This window comes from Thamnophis sirtalis, unplaced genomic scaffold (assembly GCF_051295495.1).
Source record: "Thamnophis sirtalis isolate CommonGarterSnake01/CBP01778 unplaced genomic scaffold, rThaSir2_p1.2 scaffold_1, whole genome shotgun sequence".
NCBI classification, from domain to species: Eukaryota; Metazoa; Chordata; class Lepidosauria; order Squamata; family Natricidae; genus Thamnophis; species Thamnophis sirtalis.
This window is the reverse complement of record NW_028261381.1, coordinates 88,348,392-88,366,665: the sequence shown is the minus strand read 5'-3', so window position 1 is coordinate 88,366,665 and position 18,274 is coordinate 88,348,392. Positions and strand designations below refer to the sequence as shown.

At 34.5% G+C, this 18,274-nt stretch overlaps 1 protein-coding gene across 1 annotated transcript in view; it reads right to left on the bottom strand.

The window, feature by feature from the left end:
* Nucleotides 1-18,274, bottom strand: part of CCDC73 (coiled-coil domain containing 73) — a 74,751-nt gene that overhangs the window by 13,431 nt on the left and 43,046 nt on the right. Inside the window, exons 7-10 of the mRNA XM_087718529.1 lie at nt 14,734-14,772; nt 11,303-11,438; nt 10,996-11,075; nt 171-296 (exon numbers count right to left, since the gene is read on the bottom strand). Coding sequence (XP_087574655.1) covers nt 171-296; nt 10,996-11,075; nt 11,303-11,438; nt 14,734-14,772 — 381 coding nt within the window. The remainder of the gene's footprint in view (nt 1-170; nt 297-10,995; nt 11,076-11,302; nt 11,439-14,733; nt 14,773-18,274) is intronic.

Below are 18,274 nucleotides of genomic sequence, written 5' to 3'. Positions count from 1 at the left end.
ATGCTACACATATTTTAAAACTTAAAATATATATAGGAGGTATTAAGCAAAATTATTTAACATTCAAGTCATAAGTACATTAATTACAGCTGCCTAAAATATCAAATTTAAAGTCAACTTATTAAAATAAGCACAACCTCTTTTTCTAAATAAGAAATATTAAAAAATACCACTGAATTTTTTTGCTGTAGTATTTGTAGCTCCAGTTCCTTTGCTTTTAGATAGAAATCTTCTTTCTCTTTATATTGACAGGTAACCTTGGATTTTATCGCATCTGATGTAACTTTCCTTAGTTCCTTAATAAATAAATATTAATTAAAAATCCATGTATGCCACCTGGATGAAAAATTATACTTAAATTAATGCTTTCCTAAAATGACCAGCAGAAAGTTAGATCAACTCAGTTACAGCAGTGATGGATGCATCATTGGAAAACTTGAACGATCAGGTTAGGAACAGATAGATCATCATGGAGAAAATCTATTGAAATGATCTACTGCATAGGATCATGAAAATTGGTACCTACTTGATCAGTCAAAGGGTAAGGCCAAGCACATTATTGGCATGAATAGAAGCTTGGGGAACTAGTTTGATCTACAGATTAACTGAACTGGAAATGATCTAGCTTTAGGCACAAAAGTCAGCTAGCTAACTTTTGGCCAGTCACTCACTCTCCCTCAAGTACTAAGAAGACAAGGGTAAACCACTTTCAAAAATGTTGCCAAGAAAACAGAATAGATTTGTAACTGTGAGCCAATTTTGATACAGTGATTTTTGATACAGTGGTTAAAGAAAAGAAACCAGAAGCTGGAAAATATTTTTTGGCAGAAGCAGCTAGGTGACTTGAATGACATCCAGTCATTCTCTCTCAACAGTGGCCCACTTTTTTTGAAAAACCTTGTGAAGAAAACTGAAGGGACTTGTACAGGCAGTTGCCAGGAGTCAAGAGTAACTCAAAGCCAATAACAACAACAACAACAACAACAACAACAACAACAACAATCGGATTTTCCACTATGGAAAAAGCATCAAAGCCAAAGTGAAAAATCCGATTAGAACAAAAAGTCAAAAAAGTAAGGGCAGATGCTAGCAACTTAAAGAACATGCATGAGCAACAGCTTAAAAACAGCAAAATCATAGATCAGCTAATCAGAAGATATAGATTGGATACAAGAAACATCAATGAAGCTGTAGAGATTGTAAAACAGCAGATAACAGCAACAGCTACAAAAATTGAAAGATATGAGGCACAAATCATCCAATATAAACAAAATCAGCAATTTCGATCAGGCCAACGGCGTTTTTATCAAAGTCTTAATGTGAATGGTAACACCAAAAGTGAAAAACCAGAAAAGCAGGCCACAACTGAATTCTGGAAAGAACTATGGGAAAATGCAAAGGACTACAATAAGGAAGCAAAGTGGATACATGACTTCGAGAAAAGCATTGGCAACAAGCAAATGCAAGTGTTAGAAATAACAATTGAGATGGTCAAAAATCGAGTAAAAAAAGTAAAGAATTGGACATCACCTGGAAATGACCAATTGCATGGTTTCTGGCTCAAATATCTGACCGGTTTACATGCAATATTGGCCAGGCAACTGAATGAAATTTTACAAAATGGTCAAATTGATGAATGGTTGACAACTGCAAAAACATACTTGATTCAGAAGGATGCAACTAAAGGAACAATACCTGAAAACTATAGACCAATAACATGCTTGCCAACAACCTTCAAATTACTCACAGGTATTATTGCAGATAATATTATGGATTTTTTGGAAACAAATAACATCTTGCCAGTAGAGCAAAAAGGCAAAAAAAGGAGCAGGGGCACAAAAAATTATCTCCTAATTGATAAAATGCTATTAGAAAATTGTAAGAACAGAAAAACGAACTTGAATATGGTCTGGATTGATTACAAAAAGGCATTCGACTCATTGCCACATAGTTGGATCCTAAAATGCTTAGAAACAACTGGCATTAGCAAAAATATTACATCCTTTACTGAAAAGGCGATGAAACAGTGGAGAACTGAGTTGGCAGTAGGGAATGAGAACTACGGAATGGTTAATATCAAGCAAGGAATTTTCCAGGTGATTCACTTTCACCTCTTCTCTTCATCATCGCGATGATACCACTATCAGTAATCTTTAAAAAAAATGAAATTAGGCTACCAAACAGCCAAAGAAGCTGAAAAAATTTCTCATTTATTATATATGGATGATTTGAAACTCTATGGAAAGTCAGAAATAGAAATCCAATCACAAACAAACACAGTCCGAGTATTCAGCACTGATATTTCAATGCAGTTTGGCATGGAAAAATGCGCCACTGTATTCATAAAAAGGGGCAAAATCACTACATGTGAGGGAATTGAAATGCCCAATAGCCAACTACTTAAATGCAATGAAAATGAAGCCTACAAATATTTAGGCATTCTGCAGTTGGATAACATCAAGCATGGAGAAGTAAAAACTATTGTCAGGGGAGAGTACACCAACAGAGTTAGGAAAATTTTGAAATCTAAATTGAATGGTGGAAATAAAATCAAGGCCATCAGATGGTCAAGATCTTGTGGGATTTCCGTATACAAACGGACAAAATACTGGTGTATAATACACCAGACATCACACTGGTTGAGAAAAACAAGGTTACAATCATAGATATTGCAATACCAGGTGATAGCAGGGTCGCCGAGAAGGAACATGAAAAAATCACAAAATACCAGGACTTAAAAATCGAAATTCAACGACTATGGCACAAACCAGCAGTGGTAATTCCAGTAGTAATTGGCACACTGGGTGCTATTCCAAAAGCACTGGAATTACATTTAAAACAGTTAAAAATTGACAAAATCACCATCAGTCAAATGCAAAAAGGCGCACTGCTTGGATCTGCACGCATATTACGAAAATACGTTACGACATCCTAGGCCCCTGGGTGGGGCCCGACTAGTAACCAATGCCAAATCTGGTGAAACAACTGGCCGCTGTGATACAATTGTATAATAATACATCTATTAATCGAAGTAAAGAACAAAAATCTACTGAAGGCCCAACAGACGAAACAAGAATACAGAAAAGATGTGATAAAATCAAGAATGGAGAGTTGGCAGAACAAAGCACTGCATGGTCAATTTCTGGAAAAAATAAAAGATAAAGTGGACAGTGAACAAACTTGGTTATGGTTAACAATAGGTACATTAAAGAAAGAAACAGAGTCACTAATCCTGGCTGCGCAAGAACAAGCTATCCGCACAAATGCCATTAAGGCCAAAATCGAAAAATCCTCTGATAATGCCAAATGCAGACTTTGCAAAGAAGCTGATGAAACTGTTGATCATATACTCAGCTGCTGTAAAAAAATCATGCAGACTGATTATAAATTGCGGCACAATTCAGTAGCACAAATGATCCATTGGAATTTGTGCAAAAATTATAATATTAAAACAGCAACAAACTGGTGGGAACATCAGGCTGAAAAAGTCACCGAAAATCAGATGGTCAAGATCTTGTGGGATTTCCATATACAAACCGACAAAATACTGGCGCATAATACACCAGACATCACACTGGTTGAGAAAAATAAGGTCACAATCATAGACATCGCAATACCAGGTGATAGCAGGGTCGCCGAGAAGGAACATGAAAAAATCGCAAGATATCAGGACTTAAAAATCGAAATTCAACGACTATGGCACAAACCAGCAGTGATAATTCCAGTGGTAATTGGCACACTGGGTGCTATTCCAAAAGCACTGGAATTACATTTAAAACAGTTAAAAATTGACAAAATCACCATCAGTCAAATGCAAAAAGCCGCACTGCTTGGATCTGCACGCATATTACGAAAATACGTTACAACGTCCTAGGCCCCTGGGTGGGGCCCGACTAGTAACCAATGCCAAATCTGGCGAAACAACTGGCCGCAGTGATACAATTGTATAATAATAATAATAATAATAATAATAATGATGATGATGATGATGATGATGATGATGATGATGATGATGAAAACCGTGCCATAATGGCCTGTTACTACAACTCAGAGCCAGAAAAAAGAGGATATTTAAAGCGAATGTATGAATTATGGAAACAACAATATCCAGATTCAAATGTTAGTGAACAACGACTAGCAGATCAAAGGCGATTTATTATACGGAATAAAGTGTTTAGTGAAGTTGAACATGAGGAAATTCAGGCAAATTGCAAAACCCAAAAAACAATATCACAAGCGGAAATAACTGATATTCAAGACACAACTAAAGACACTATAGTAGAACTCCCAGAAGAAGCTCTCAGGGAGGAAATAACATCACCACCACTAGAACCAGTTATCACTGAACCAACTGATGAACTAACTCAAAAGCAAAAAGAATTGAAGGATAAGATCATGGAGCATTTTCTGCTTAATGAGGAAAGGCAACGTTTACCATCACTAAAAACTGTGCCTAAGAAAATTTTGGCCCCTATCATGAAAATGGTTAATGCAGTGTTTTCAACAATTGAACCGGGATCCATCTTGGAAACAAACCAGTTAATGTACAGCGCAGCTGTAATAGTCACTAATGAACTAGGCATTAAAATTAAAGTACCTAGTCACACAACAGAAAAAGCATCAAAGCCAAAGTGGAAAATCCGTCTAGAACAAAAAATCAAAAAATTAAGGGCAGATGCTAGTAACTTAAAGAACATGCATGAGCAACAGCTTAAAAACAACAAAATCATAGATCGGCTAATCAGAAGATATAGATTGGATACAAGAAACATCAATGAAGCTGTAGAGATTGTAAAACAGCAGATAACAGCAACAGCTAGAAAAATTGAAAGATATGAGGCACGAATCATCCAATATAAACAAAATCAGCAATTTCGATCAGACCAACGGCGTTTTTATCAAAGTCTTAATGTGAATGGTGACACCAAAAGTGAAAAACCAGAAAAGCAGGCCACAGTTGAATTCTGGAAAGAATTGTGGGAAAATGCAAAGGACTACAACAAGGAAGCAAAGTGGATACATGACTTTGAGAAAAGCATTGGCAACAAACAATGCAAGTATTAGAAATAACAACTGAGATGATCAAAAATCGAGTTAAAAAGGTAAAGAATTGGACATCACCTGGAAAGGACCAATTACATGGTTTCTGGCTCAAATATCTGACCAGTTTACATGCAATATTGGCCAGGCAACTGAATGAAATTTTACAAAAGGGCCAAATTGATGAATGGTTGACAACTGGAAAAACATACTTGATTCAGAAAGATCCAACTAAAGGAACAACACCTGAAAACTATAGACCAATAACATGCTTACCAACAACCTTCAAATTACTCACAGGCATTATTGCAGATAACATGATGGATTATTTGGAAACAAACAACATCTTGCCAGTAGAGCAAAAAGGCAACAAAAGAAGGAGCAGGGGCACAAAAGATCAGCTTCTAATTGATAAAATGATATTAGAAAATTGTAAGAACAGAAAAACGAACTTGAATATGGTCTGGATTGATTACAAAAAGGCATTTGACTCACTGCCACATAGTTGGATCATAAAATGCTTAGAAACAACTGGCATTAGCAAAAATATTACATCCTTTACTGAAAAGGCAATGAAACAATGGAGAACTGAGTTGGCAGTAGGGAATGAGAGCTACGGAATGGTTAATATCAAGCGAGGAATTTTCCAGGGTGATTCACTTTCACCTCTTCTCTTCATCATCGCAATGATCCCACTATCAGTAATCTTTAAAAAAATGAAATTAGGCTACCAAACAGCCAAAAAAGCTGAAAAAATTTCGCATTTACTATATATGGATGATTTGAAACTCTATGGAAAGTCAGAAATAGAAATCCAATCATTGACAAATACAGTCCAAGTATTCAGCACCGATATTTCAATGCAGTTTGGCATGGAAAAATGTGCCACTGTATCCATAAAAAGGGGCAAAATCATTGCATCTGAGGGAATTGAAATGCCCAATGGCCAACTAATTAAATGCAAAGAAAATGAAGCCTACAAATACTTAGGCATTCTGCAGTTGGGTAACATCAAGCATGGAGAAGTAAAAACTATTGTCAGGCGAGAGTACACCAACAGAGTTAGGAAAATTTTGAAATCTAAATTGAATGGTGGAAATACAATCAAGGCCATAAATACCTGGGCAATACCAGTTATAAGATACACAGCTGGCATAGTTAACTGGACACAAGCTGATTTGGACCTTTTGGACCGAAAAACCAGGAAACTAATGACAATGCACTACAGTTTACATCCACGTGGTGATACTGATAGACTATATCTGCCCCGAAAATCAGGTGGCAGAGGATTATTACAAGTGAAGCAAACAGTTGAAGAAGAAAAACATGCACTGGCTGATTATTTAAAAGACACTCAAGAACATCTATTAATCGAAGTAAAGAACAAAAATCTACTGAAGGCCCAACAGACAAAACAAGAATACAGAAAAGATGTGATAAAATCAAGAATGGAGAGTTGGCAGAACAAAGCACTGCATGGTCAATTTCTGGAAAAAATAAAAGATAAAGTGGACAGTGAACAAACTTGGTTATGGTTAAAAACAGGTACATTAAAGAAAGAAACAGAGTCACTAATCCTGGCTGCGCAAGAACAAGCTATCCGCACAAATGCCATTAAGGCCAAAATCGAAAAATCCTCTGATAATGCCAAATGCAGACTTTGCAAAGAAGCTGATGAAACTGTTGATCACATACTCAGCTGCTGTAAAAAAATCACGCAGACTGATTATAAATTGCGGCACAATTCAGTAGCACAAATGATCCATTGGAATTTGTGCAAAAATTATAATATTAAAACAGCAACAAACTGGTGGGAACATCAGCCTGAAAAAGTCACCGAAAATCAGATGGTCAAGATCTTGTGGGATTTCCGTATACAAACCGACAAAATACTGGCGCATAATACACCAGACATCACACTGGTTGAGAAAAATAAGGTCACAATCATAGACATCGCAATACCAGGTGATAGCAGGGTCGCCGAGAAGGAACATGAAAAAATCGCAAGATACCAGGACTTAAAAATCGAAATTCAACGACTATGGCACAAACCAGCAGTGGTAATTCCAGTGGTAATTGGCACACTGGGTGCTATTCCAAAAGCACTGGAATTACATTTAAAACAGTTAAAAATTGACAAAATCACCATCAGTCAAATGCAAAAAGGCGCACTGCTTGGATCTGCACGCATATTACGAAAATACGTTACGACGTCCTAGGCCCCTGGGTGGGGCCCGACTAGTAACCAATGCCAAATCCGGCGAAACAACTGGCCGCTGTGATACAATTGTACAACAACAACAATAATAATAATGGATTTAATGCCAAATCCAGTCTAAACATCTGGCAATTGTGCAATAAACTATCATCATCATCATCATCATCATCGAAACAATGATATCATTTCAGGAGTGATATTTATGATTAAATATATGTTTTCTGCATTAAACCATATGCTATCTACATTATTCTTTTTCTGTTTGAACGCTACTAGAAATACTACTGGAGAATGCTAAACCGTTTCTTCTATACTGCATAGTATTGCCATATTACTAAAAGATCTGGCAGGTCTTCCTGATCTAAATGGAGCAAATCAATCAAAGAAGAAAAATCATCAATTATCTAATGATTTATCTGTCTTTGATATTTTTAATAATGAAAAATCCGATATACCAGTAATTTATATTATTATAAATAATTGTTGATCTCAACAATTAAAGATGCCTACTCCAACTTACCTGAATTACATCTAAAGATTTAAAATATAAAAATGCATTAAAATATGGTGTTGCTTGCAGTTCTTTTTACTTTATTCCTTTCATTTTCTACCTAGGTTATTCATAGCAGCTAGTGCAGCAAATAAATAGTATATGCTTTGAGCTTATTAAATTACAAAGTATAGATCTCAGAGTCATAAATATTTTATCTTTCCATACCTTTTCCTTTTTTTATGGAGTAGCCTGTTTAATATCTCTCTCTCCTTGAGTGTTCTGACATTTACTTAGACAAATAGCAAAGGTTATGAATGCTATTTGTAGATAATATCAGGAATTCTTCATAATGGCATAGCATTGAACCAAGTATTCAAATGGTGGTAGATTTATCTAGGAGGAACTAAGTTTGGTCTGTTTAACTTTTCTTCATAAAAATGGAATTCCCCTTATCACAGTCCAACAGTTTAACTGTTCTGGACAAAATCATAAAGCAGTAGAAAAATAGAAATAAATATTCCAGTTGCTGAACTTTATGAATATAAGGTTATATAAATACAGCTACTTTTTAAGGAAAAATTATTTCAGTCTTAGTCTGACAGAAGGTGATGTTACATTTCTAACCTATAGTTCTCTTTAAATGCTGATGCTGAAGTGCATGCAATGAAGCCAGAATTTGTTTTAAAAAATGCTACTGGACAGTAGAATCAAAATAGCAAGCATGATATTCCTTCTATTTGCTCTTGCCTAATAAGCATTGCCAAAATGCTGGACTTGCTGACATGTCATTTCCTTTTTCTGTTTAGAAGACATGTAGCAATAGCAATAGCAGTTAGACTTATATACCGCTTCATAGGGCTTTCAGCCCTCTCTAAGCGGTTTACAGAGTCAGCATATCACCCCCTCCCCCCCCCAGTTTGGGTCCTCATTTCACCCACCTCGGAAGGATGGAAGGCTGAGTCAAATTAGAACCGCTGAACTGCAGATAACAGTCAGCTGAAGTGGCCTGCAGTACTGCACCCTAACCACTGCGCCACCTCGGCTCTTGTATGTATAAGGTTTTGCGGTGTCTTATCATCTTTTGCTTCAAAGGGATTGTGCTTTACATGGCATCTTCTACTCCTAGAAGGTGATAGGCTTCTCCCCATTAACTAATAAGCAGAAAGAGAGAGGTGAATACTAAATCAAATATCTTTGGAAAAGAAATTATTGCCAAGAAAACTGTTCAGGCAGCCTCCAAAAATAAAGCAGAAGAGTGTGTGTGCATGTTTATGTGTATATGTATAGCACTGTGCAAAAGGGTCTTAAATATCTTATTTGTATACAGCTTAGATATGGTGACATAGTGGAAGCTAATTCTGCTAACTGCCAACTGCCAGCAGTTCAGCAGTTCAAGTCTCACAGGTTCAAAGTTGACTCAGCTTTCCATCCTTCCAAGGTCAGTAAAAGAAGACCCAGATCGTTGGGAGCAATATGCTGATTCTGTAAACCACAGATAGAGTTGTAAAGCACTGTGAAGTGGTATATAAGTCTAAGTGCTAATGCTAGTACTATAACTTGTTCTATGTTTTTCTGTAACACAGGCCATGTGCAGCAGCATTGGTGGTGGGCAGTGACATGCAGTCATGGGGGGCAGGGGAGGCAGGAGAACGACGTGCCTCATCTAGTCTAACTTTAGGAGTTTTATGATCACTCAAGCAGAGGTTAAAAGCCTAAAAATTCCTGATGTAGGTGAGGCACGTCATTCCCCTGCCTCCTCCTGTAGAGGGCACTTTTTTTAGATGCTTATTTTAAACAGTTAAGCAGAGTTATCCACAGTGAGGCAGCAACTAGCTCAGCCTGACCTCAGCTCTCGCCTTTTTCCTTTTACATTTTTTTCTTTTCATGATGACAGGTAAGAGCAGAGTTGAAATTCTCTCTGAAACAGCTGGAAAAGGTACGTGTGGGTCGGAGGGAGGGGGAGGAATTCAAACTTCATCCTCCTGGTGCGGGGCTTTGGGCAAAGGCTGGAGGGAAGTGCTCTCCCTCCCCAAGTGTAGTTTGATTGCAGGCAGAACCACGTTGTCTTTTCAAACCTGTAATCAGTGAAGCTGGGCTGGATCTTTCCGGAGCTGGGGGAAAGTGTGTGTGCTCCAGTATGGCTCTTTGACTGGCTTCCTGCCGCCTCCTGTGGTCTCCCTGACTCCCTCCAATCCAACTTTGTGTGTGTGTTTGTGTGTGTGTGTGTGTTTGAGAGGGGGGAGGGAGGGAGAGAGGGAGGAAGGAGGGAAAGGGAGAAGAAAAAGAAAAAGAAAGAAGGAAACTTATTTCGCAAAGGAGAAAAACAAATGCTGTCGCTTTACATCATGCCTGGCTGTGGAATTCTGGGAGCTGAAGTCCACAAGTCTAAAAATTTTTGAAACCCACCACTGTGTCAGTGCCTCACCAGCCATAAAGCTCACTGCACGTCACTGGTGGTGGGAGGCCATATCCACCATCTTTTGACCTATCCATTGTGGTTGCACTGGCTGCATTACAAAAAGCAATAGCAAGGGCCAAGACAAAAATTAAATCTGACTACATCTATGCTGCATTTGATTGTAATGAAAATTAAGTGGAATTACCACAATACATTCCCTACACACATATTTCACCATTCTCCTTTTTAAAACATTTAAAATTTAAAAATTGATAACTTTTAAATGTTTCATCCAAGGATTTCTGGAGCTACATGAAGTTATGAGGCCATTAATTATATACTACTGTTATAAAATAACAATCCTGTTTTTTATAAAATTAAATGTTACCATATTTTCAAGACTCACCATGGCATACAATATAATAAAATATATTCTATTATATAGCAGAATGTTGAAAGTACAATAATCAGCAATAACAGTGATTATAAAAACACAATGTCTCATCAAATTCTATGTGCCAGTAAGAGCATTCCCCTGATAGTATATTCTACTCTAAGCCTTAAGACAAAAAGAAAAAAAAAGTGAGTGTAGCTATTTCATCCTAGGCACAAAGCAAAAGAAGATTATTTATAGCATCAGACACAGAAAAACAGTAGGTACTGTCTTCTTAGGGATTACTGTTTATAACAAATGAGTTGGCAGACAAATCTTGATAACCTGCAATAAATTATTGGAGCTAATTACGGTACTTTAACAGGGTTCCCAATTGTTCAGATTATATGTCAACCTGTGTTTGGATGCCTTAAAATTCTCCTGGGATAAAACAAAATGCACTTCATACTTACCTTTTTTAGGTTATTTATCTCAGACTCTTGTGTTGTATTAATTGCTGACAAGTTCTTATTGAACTGAATTGCTTCCACAACTTACGTAAGGGATGGGGTAGGAAATAAAAAAATAATATTAAAATATAATCTTCATTGTGTTACTTCACATATTCTACAAAGTGAGCTCATTTTAGAAAATGTGTTTGTGTACTTTTTTCTGACAATAAAGTTAAAATCTCTTTTGAAAAATTAGAAGCTGTCTCATTTATTATCATTACTAAATTGTGTTTTATTAAATTGTGTGCAGAATGTATTACATATTTACCATTTTTCTCTAATTTCCCATGAGCACCTTTTATTAATTCAAATTGATTCATTATAACTGCATGGCATTTTTCAAATTCATTCAGTCTTTTCTGATAATCGCCCTTTGATGAATTATACAATTGCATCTTGTGCTCCTGCAAAAACAAGAAAAATTATTTGAAATATTGTATGATGCAATATCCATCAAACAATAATTCTAAATCCAGTTATTTTAATATTGGTCTCATTTAAAAATAGGCTTTCTTTCAAGCTTTTATTTCTTTCAAGCTTTATTACAGATAAAAGCTTTCAAGAGTCGCTGGGAGTCAGGCTGTATATAAATTAATAAAATATATTCCTTTCTCTTTCTAGAATGGAGTAAAAAGCATGCTATGCAGTGTCTTAGTTGTAGATAGCCTTAGGTAAGTTAGCTAGGCCTTCCTCTCACTATATCATTTTAAAAATACATTATTTTAAAATATACAATGCTAACCACTTTCCAACACTCTATATTCCAATCACTGGCTAGTAGTACTGTGTCCCTTCTAAATGTACATTTGCCATATTATGCCATTTGCCATGAAATTCCTCATTGTATATTAGAATCCTACATTCATTTATCATCATAAAAAGAGTTGCTGAATATACATAAAGTAGGTTAGAGAGTATATTATACATTCTGCTTCCTAAGAATACTGCACAGGTCACATGTTATTTCTGGAATTAGGTTGTATTAATATACTGGGGTTAATTATTCAATAAAGATATGATCAAAAACAACCTCCAAAATATTTCCTTGCATATATTGTTCTATTATTTCCCTAGTTGTCAGCTACTCATGCTTATCTTTTATTCTTGTGCTTAAAATAGCAGTTCCTGCCCTAGGCACAACAAAATGAGAATTAAGCATGGCTGGAATATCGCATCCTCTTGCATGTGCTCTAGAATATTCTCTGCAAGTCAAAAATAATACAAACTAAGTTTGTAGAATTGTATTTATTAGTTGTATTTAGTTCACTTTGGATTTTTAAATGCATTACCCTGTGAAACAAATTTAATTCTTTTTAAATATGAAAGCTGTAGACCTAAATTTATATTTTTTTCTCTTTACATTTACATTTACACTTAATTAAATTTATATGTAATTATTAATTTACACTCTTATAGTAAGATCATTTGCAATTTGTTTTACAACTAAGAAGTTCTCTGCTTGTTTTTACTTCTGATTGAAAGTGGATGCATTGCACGAAAATCAGCTAGTTTATTGTTAATCTGTTATAGTGTCAAGAGTGGGCAGCCATCATTTTTTTTAAAAAAAATCTTGTGCTATACATTCCAGGTCAGACAAATGCTAAGAACACATTCATCACGGCTAATAGAAAAGAATATTAGCAAAAAAAAAATTGAACTCTAGAAAAATTTGTGATATATTAATGTAACATCCTTCATGTTGTAACAAAGTGCAAACATTCACACTTGGCCATTGAAATAGATTAAGGAATCCTTTCTTTTATATGTAGCAGTAGTAATAAATAGGATCCAGACAAAAATAGGGACAGCGCTTACTGGAAAAATAAAAGATACAGGGTCAGGCATGGATCTCAATCTATGATCCTTTTCCTTTGTTATCTCTTGTTACAGTTTTATTCTTATCAGAAAAGCAAAAACAGACTTAATCAGTAAGGGAGTTGTTACCATACTTCAAAGGCCAGCTTTATGCTTTATTGAACATCTGGTTGTATCAGAATGGTATCCTGCCAACATGTTTGCTTTCCATAGGTATTCAACTAGTATGGGGAAAATTGTCTTCATCATTAAAGTATGATTTCAAACCATCACTAGGCCGAAGCACTTGTATGATTCAGAACGTATTTTGTAAATATCAGATTTTATCATCTTTATTTTACTTGAGACTCTAGAAAGAGTGCAGAGAAGAGCAACAAAGATGATTAGGGGACTGAAGGCTAAACATATGAAGAACAGCTGCAGGAACTGAGTATGTCTAGTTTAATGAAAAAGGACTAGGGGGTGACATGATAGCAGTGTTCCAATATCTCAGGGGTTGCCACAAAGAAGAGCGAGTCAAACTATTCTCCAAGGCACCTGAGGGTAGAACAAGAATGTGTGAAAACTAATCAAGGAGAGAAGCAACTTAGAACTAAGGAGAAATTTCCTGACAGTTAGAACAATTAATCATAGAACAGCTTGTCTCCAGAAGTTGTGAATACTCCAACACTGGAAGTTTTTAAGAAGATGTTGCATAACCATTTGTCTGAAGTGGTGTAGGCTTTGCTGCTTAAGCAGGGGGTTGGACTAGAAGACCGCCAGGGTCCCTTCCAACTCTGTTATTCTATTCTATTCTATTCTACTCTAACATATTAAGAAATTATCAAATAAGTTCCAAATCTACTTTATATCTGAATCATTAAAAGTAAAAGTGAAATAAAGTTTTATTTATAAAATTAAGAATTAAAATATATAAGAGCCATATCTTTGCGTGTATGAGTGTGAGTAGTAGAACACAACTTAAATAAAGAATCTAACTTAAAAGTGAAATAGGATAAACACATTTTACATTGCCTTTGATCTTTAACTTGTAGCCTTATCTCTCAGGTCAAAGGACATATTATTCAATTTCACCATATTTTGTGTTAAACCACTGTAGCGTTGAAGATGACTTTCTGTACAAATGTCATGGTACTTAAGGCTAAACTGGACTCTAGTTTTGAGCTTCTTAATTAAAATAACAGTTTATAATGGTCTGACAATATTATCTTTGTTCTTTCCAGTTGAGCAGCAGCAGAATTTTCACAGCTTTTAGTCAATCAAGCTTAGCAGTTTGAAAAGCTCTCTTTAAATTGAAGCATGATTCAGAGTGGACTGTTCATGACTCTTATTTTTCTGCATAATAGTGGAAGAAGAGGAACACTACAGTATTTTATATTCCCTTTTTTAAACTGAAAATTCAAATAAAATTGTATGCATATTTTAGTTATAAATACTGCCTTCCAAATGGAAAATAAGATTCATCAAGGCACATCACTTTAGTTCCTGTATCCTCTTGCTATTAAAAATATTTCTATTTTACAAAGAAAGGTGGTAAATGAGAATACACAAATGAGAATTTCACAAGAACAAAAAAATCAAATACTTCTTGGATAAATAATTTTAGAAATATTACCGTAGCAGTCAATAAAAAGCTGCTTGAGTTGCCTACCAGCCAATGTCAGTGATATATGTATAATCTAAATGTTGCAAGAGTTCTTAATTACGATTACTTCACATAAAATGCAAAATGTTTGTTATACAGTTCAGCTTTTTCTTTCATGACCAGAGGAAGAGTTATGCTTCCAAAATAACACCTATATATGAGTCTAATGATCTCATATGAATAGAATTTTCATTCATTCAACAAGAGATTAATATTCTATTTTTCCTTATAGCACTTACCATTTCATTAAGCTTCTTTTGCAACGTATATTTTGAAATCTGTTATAATAAAAACAAATAGTTTTATCAATATTTAATTAGCATACTTAATTATGTTAATGCATTTAATATCAATTAACAATTATTTGTCATTATGCTATTTTTAGGAAATGATTACAAATTTAATATTTTGAGCGGGGTTAGTACCAAAGTCTATCAGCTAGCAAGCTATTACGCACAACCAAGTCTTCTCTTTTGTGATTAAAATAAATAAATAAAGAATCAGTGACAAAACAAGTCCATCATAAATGCAGAACTCATGATAAAGAAATTTCAGAAGTTGAAAAAGTCAACCCATAGCGAGCAAACAAATTTAATGAATAAATATTTTTCTCTCCTTTCATACTTTATGCATATTGATGAAGCAAAGATAATAATTTATGTTTTTTAAATGTCAGTCATGAAAATTTTATTCAAGAATCTTATGATTTTCCATGCATTAACTTTCTTGATTGGAAAAAAATATCTGCTTGAATATTTTCAGTTGTATAACACTGAAATGCTAAATTAATTTGTGGCAATGAGATACTGCTGTACTCAAATTTCTGTCAGTCCCAACCAGCATGCAACAACACAGATTATAATATTTGTACTCTAACTACATCTGGATATTCGGAAAAGTTTTTACCAATTCCTTGCCAAGTCTCCTGAGCAAATTCAGCAGCCATAAAGTAAGAGAAGAATATATAAATAACGCTCGTTAAACAACAATGAATAATTATCAAGGATGGATAGATAATTCTTGACTTGCAGAATTTTCAAAACAAGTTTCTCCAGGACCAGAATTACAACTAGTTTTGTTAACATATAGTATCTATAAACAATCTGAAACAAGGAAAAATAATTCCAAATTTGGAATCATAGAAAAATAAATGGACAGGACAGGGTTGGGTAGAATAGGGTAGGATACAAGATGGACATATGGATGACCAACCTTTCACATTTTTGCATTAAACTTGGCAGACTATTAGTACCATCAATCCTATATTGTGATCAGCAGCTGCAAGATTACAAGCCAATATCTCCACAAATGATATGTTCAAAGAAAGCTAAAGCTAAACCCATTCACCAGAATAAATGTCAGTTGTGTCAATAAAATAATAATTAATCTATATTTCAGATATTTTTTATTCTTAAATTGAAAAATAAGATTTCTCTAGTCCATGTGCTTAGAAACAAAGAACAAATAGGGCAAGAAGGAAACAACATGCATTGGAGCAGCAGCTCCTTCCCTTGCTAGTAAGTGGGATTTTGTTAATATCTATGTTGTAACAGGGAAGATAAGTGCAGGTTCTCAACAGTTTTTGTAAAACCATCTGCTTATAGTTTCTGCTATCAGAATTACATAAGAGTATGTTTCTATGCTGAATAAAAGAAGCCTGATAACTTTCCTGATCAGCAAAGAAAAGAAGTGATTCCGTATGTTTTCTGATATCCAAATATGTTCTATATTATAGAATATGTGAACTACTTTAAGTGCAACTGAGCTGCAAAATTAGAAGTATTTCACTCCAAAGACTTTGTTATAATCAGTTTAAATAAGATTCCACCACTAGTTGATTTTTTTCCCAAGTTTATCTTAGTTAAGAAAAGCAAGGGAGCATTTATTACTTTAAAACTATGTAACATGCTCACCCAACCATGAAGTACACTATATATCACTTCTGCTGTGTCATGAATTGAGCAGGGCATAACAAATTCTTTCAGCCTTTTGCACAGAAGGTCAACAATGTGAAGGAATTTGCTTTTACAATAATCTCAGCATTAACTGGATTATTAAATAAACAAAGAATGACATCAAAATAACCAAGCTATTTATAAAGTTAATGGGAAAAGAGTAATCAGTACAGAATTAATGGCAGATAACATTTTCCCATTGTGGCAGAGTAAAAAGAAAGGACATAAATAAATAATGCTTAAAAGATAAATGTTTAGTAAAATTTCCTATATTCATGTCAAGGTGTAGCTTAACATTTGGATATAAATATTTAATAGTGAGAAGTTACTCTGGTTTCATATATGTATCCTTTTTACTTTTTTGCTTCACAGATTTTGTTTTTCTTAAACTTAAAACAGAAGAAAACATCCAGGTAATAATTTCTATAAAGTAAGCATTTTAATCTAAATTTAATTATTCTAGCATAAACATTTTGGGAGTTTTAAACAAGTGTCTCTATGAAGTTTTATTCTTGTTGGCAAGAAAAAAATTACTTACTTCAGGATTAAGTTCCAGATACAACTGGATTTATATTGCAATTCACAAATTGCAATAATCATTTTACGTCTACTTCAAAAATAAAAAGAGCAAGATAAGATGTTCATATAAGAGATGACTTCTAAAATTCTGTATTCAGAGCTGCAGCGGAACAGTTCTTGTTTCACCAAGAAGATTGAAACGTCACAAAAAAGTAAGTCTTTCTTTGGTTGTCAGAAATCAACAATTTCCTTTATGTTCTCACTCAGTATCATTTTTATTGATCCCAAATATTATTTGAATGAATGGGGAACTGGTATTTAAAGTGGAAATGTTTCAGATCTTGTCCACCCTACTATTGTTTCTTAAAGATTGCTAAAATTATATCTGTTCTACCTTACTGCCTTCTTGAGAAAGAGCTTTTCATTTTTGTAAAGCTATCTCTAAACTAGGAGTTCTCAAAATTTGAAGACTGCAATCTCTTTAAATATTACATGAATTTGTGAGCTCCATCTCATGAATAAAACACATGAATTCACTGGAATAAGGGTAGAGCATGAAATAAATATAATATTTCCTAAAGTTTTCATCATATTTTGATTTAACTTTACTTTTATCAGTAACAGTTAATTAGCCATATTTAGCTTTTCTTATACTATCCAAGGTTTGATTAGCTTTTTAAAATGATCACAATAATGTGCATTCTAAGCAATTTAGCTAGAGTGAATTGAAGATTATTTTCCCATAATAGACACCTACAAGAAAATCACATTTTAATCAATAGACCTCAGAGGAATATGATCTTAGTCTATGAGAAGAATCTATGCTTGATTTTATCTGGCTTGAAAAAATTCTACATTTATTACATCAATCAGATTTATGGTTCAGCTGAAAGCAGTCCAAACACAATCAGACTTATGAAGACTTGCTTCTGATCACAACCTATAGAAATATTTTATAAATTGAAGGCATTGCCTTTGTCCATTCAGAATCAGTTAATATGCTTTAGTATTTAGAGATTCTTTGAGATGTTCAGCTCTCAGAGCTTCAGATTCGGAATCTTTCCATCACAGGAAAAACCTTGCTTCTATGGAAGATGATTAGAAATCTCAACTTGTAGTTCTGGCTTTCCCAAATATGAACCAAGTGTTTTGATTTACACTATGTGTTTTTTGTCTTCAGTTTACTGTTAAACAGATTTGTATTCATTCTCAAATGTAAAAAATAGTAAAAAGACAAAAGATAGAAAGATCTTACTGATGCATTGAAGTTAACTGAGGCTTTTTTAGCTACGTGGTTCTTATTGTC